The 3178-nt window shown below is 32.9% G+C and overlaps 1 protein-coding gene across 1 annotated transcript; it reads right to left on the reverse strand.

Annotated features, from left to right (window-relative positions):
- Window positions 1-763: 763 nt before the first annotated feature.
- Window positions 764-1601, reverse strand: LOC18040636. The gene is made up of 3 exons (XM_006434588.2): window positions 1407-1601; window positions 1207-1286; window positions 764-1009 (listed from the first exon to the last, which is right to left on the reverse strand). Exons 1-3 carry the CDS (start codon window positions 1507-1509, stop codon window positions 815-817), a joined length of 378 nt encoding a protein of 125 aa, XP_006434651.2. The 5' UTR covers window positions 1510-1601; the 3' UTR covers window positions 764-814.
- Between the last annotated feature and the right edge of the window lie 1577 nt (window positions 1602-3178).

The raw sequence follows: 3178 nt of genomic DNA on the forward strand, positions 1-3178 counted from the left end.
TCATTCTTACCTTCCAAATAGCACCCAAAAAAAGAAAAAAAAAAGTGCAAATAGTGCGAGGCAAGGCGAGGCCTCACCAGGCCAAAAAAGTGTTGCCTAAATTTTGCTGCCTTTAGGCTCGCCGGTGGCAGTTGACAGCTGCAGGGAGCAAATTAAATAAAGAAATTAAGCCATTGTGAGGTGACTTTTTTCTTTTTCTTTAAACAAAATATATGTTGCAATAAATGATCTTTTCTTTCCTTTTTTCACCCTCTCTTTCTATCAAAACAGAGAACGTTATTAATGGCTAGTTGCTTTATCATTATCAGCATCATCATCATTGTTATTATTATTATTCTTTTACAGTAATAATACCTGTCCTTTTCCAAGAACGAGGTGAGAATTGAGAGATTTTCAAATTCTAAATATTACGCGGTCGCAAATTATTATATTTGATGAACTTGAAATCTTGAAATAAATTTATGTACCCCTTAAAGAATATTTTAATACGTGTAGGTCATTATGCATGTGTGATCAAAAAGTCGTCGGGACACATTAAGATCAAACATAAAGGTTCCCAAAACTAATTTCTAATAGAGAAAATCCAGTACGAAAAAGGAGCAAACTGACATTCAAAATAACAAAACTAGTCAAAGCAAAGAAAACAAACTCAATAATTCTACCATATACAAAAACAAACTTTTAATTCCCATCTCATTAATTGTCTCTCACTCGTGAAGAAAAAAAATTCCCACGAATTAATCAGCAATCACATAATTGGAGGGGAGGTAGGTATGAATATTGATCATCTCGATGAGTATTGTAATATTGTCGTTCAGTTGGAGGGTACGTGGTAATATTTGCCTCTACACATGCATCGGTAGACAATAGGGCAAGATTCTGCGACCGAACATTTGAAGCTCACCATCACCCTCTTGCATGGAAAGCAAGGCCCGCATGCATGTGAACAGTCTGGTATACTCGACCCCGTCGGGTATACTCCCGTTCCCACCTCTTCAGTTTCTCGTCCCTGTATCATCAGTCACCGGTTAATTCATGTCCCACAAGTAATATAACGTACTCACAGCTGATTTTAATGTATTGATTTGCTTATGCAACTCTCGAAACTGTGTTTTTTAATGCAGACATGCATACATCCATTTCTAATTTGTTACGTACCTCAGCTTATTTAAAGAAAAATGGGTTATGTGAATCATGCATATATACCTTATTAGGCTCAGGGTTAACATGAGCAGCGTGATCATCAAACCTAGAGGCACCGTTTTCATCCACGCTGACCGAAATATCTTGCATATATAGCAAACGAAAATTTTAAATTAGTTCGAAAAGATTTAGATTATGCTATCAGGGAAAAAAGTAAATGAAACAGAACTGAATGTGGGAAATTGAGACGAAAGAAGTCTTACAATGATGAGATGACAGTCGGAGACTGTAACCGGTCGAGAAGAACATGAATAAGATCAGAAAACAAATGCGAGCTCTAGCAGGGGAGAAGATGGAGTTCCTCATCGTGTTTATCTCTTCGTTTGCTTATTATAGATGGAAATGTTTCATCCGGAAAGAAAAACAGAGACAAGAGAGATTTTGTGTTTGTGATTCGAGGAAATATGTGGGTTTGTGATAATGAGATGATGATTATTATATATGAGATGAGAAAGGTTATAAATTAAATGAAGAAGCAAAGTACAACTGATGCATTTCACATGATTCACGGCTGTGTTTTTTTTATAGTTTTCACATGTTTTGGCGAGTGAGTCACTCACTGTAAAAAGTAATTAATAAACCCTGATCAAATTAATGTTTCAGCTTTAAATGACCAAGGCAGAACTATATATATATATATATATATATATAAAGGGTCCGGTTATGTTGAAACTGCTCTATAGTAGAGCATTAATGATCATATAAATAAATATTAAATATGTATTTACTGTTATAATCTGACGGTTATCATTAGTGTTCTATGATAGACAACTCTAACGTAGTCATTGTCTATATATATATATAATTCTTCTCTAACGTGGGATATTTATTTATTTTTTTTCATACGGACACATTTTTAAGTGGAGGGTTTAAAAGAATTAATTTTTAATTTTTTTAAATTATACTATTTAAAAGTGCGTCAGCATTTAAAAAAATAAAAGTGTTTATACCTGAAATAATTGTGTGTGTGTGTGTGTGTGTGGATAAGTACAATACCATTTTGAATTCAGATGAGGAAGGACAAAGGTAGCATTTTGGCCTTTTATTTGATGAATAATTAATTAAGGTACGTACCCCAAGGCCCTGGCTAAATGTAATAGAAGAATATAAATTAAAGTAATGTATTGATTGCCGGAAGACGAATGACTGTTTTGCATGGATTATTGGATTTTTTAGATGGTGCTCCAACAAATATAATTAAGGCAAAATTGTAGCTCGATAAATATGGATGACTAATATTAATTAATATGAATTCATAATGTATTAACTGAGTGTTTTGAATAAATTTCTAGACTAAACTGTTACAAATCTAATTCAGACGAACTCTGGCTCGATAAATATATGTGGTTGCTAATGTCAGTATTCATAAAAAAAAGGGTGATCATTTATGAGAGCAAACTTTATATAACAATAAAACGGGCTCTTCTTCTTTAAAACACGAATTGCAGGAGAAAAAAGCTATTACTTGGGCAGGAGGAGAATCGAAGAAGCTCACGAGTAACTGCAGGAGGAGAAGAAGAAGCTATTAATTGGTGGGGTTATTAATTATATTTTATAGATCCACAGGAATCAAATTGAATTTGAACTAAGACCTGCCACAAACGTGAAGCTCAGGCCTTTCTCTTAAATGAACTTGTTTTCTGTCTTTCTTCCGTAATAATTTATTGCTTTTCCCCTTTTTTTTGGGTCTCTTTACTAATTACTACTCTCGTTTCTCCGTTGATATTTTGAAAGGTAGTATAAATACAGCTTGCATTATCAAATCTTTTTTAACATTGTATTGATTTAAAAAAAAATACAATAATTGAATGACTAACCCGGAATAATTAAATGTTTAGATTTAGGTTGCGTTTGTTTTTTTATATAAAATCTGAATAGGTCTGAATTTTACTGAAATATGAATATGTTTGAATGAAAATATCTTAATGACATTTTTGTTTTCTTTTTTTTTTTGACGTCTGAAGAGAAAAACTTA

The sequence above is a fragment of the Citrus clementina genome, unplaced genomic scaffold, assembly GCF_000493195.1.
Source record: "Citrus clementina cultivar Clemenules unplaced genomic scaffold, Citrus_clementina_v1.0 scaffold_5, whole genome shotgun sequence".
In the NCBI taxonomy this organism is placed as follows: Eukaryota; Viridiplantae; Streptophyta; class Magnoliopsida; order Sapindales; family Rutaceae; genus Citrus; species Citrus x clementina.

What these genes read in the sequence shown, in the direction of transcription:
- LOC18040636 (XM_006434588.2), bottom strand. Translation starts at nt 1,509, where the DNA reads ATGAGGAACTCCATCTTCTCCCCTGCTAGAGCTCGCATTTGTTTTCTG. An exon ending in CCGACTGTCATCTCATCATT is followed by an intron (nt 1,287 to 1,406) that starts GTAAGACTTCTT and finishes TATATATGCAAG; the next exon opens with ATATTTCGGTCAGCGTGGAT. An exon ending in TTAACCCTGAGCCTAATAAG is followed by an intron (nt 1,010 to 1,206) that starts GTATATATGCAT and finishes CTGATGATACAG; the next exon opens with GGACGAGAAACTGAAGAGGT.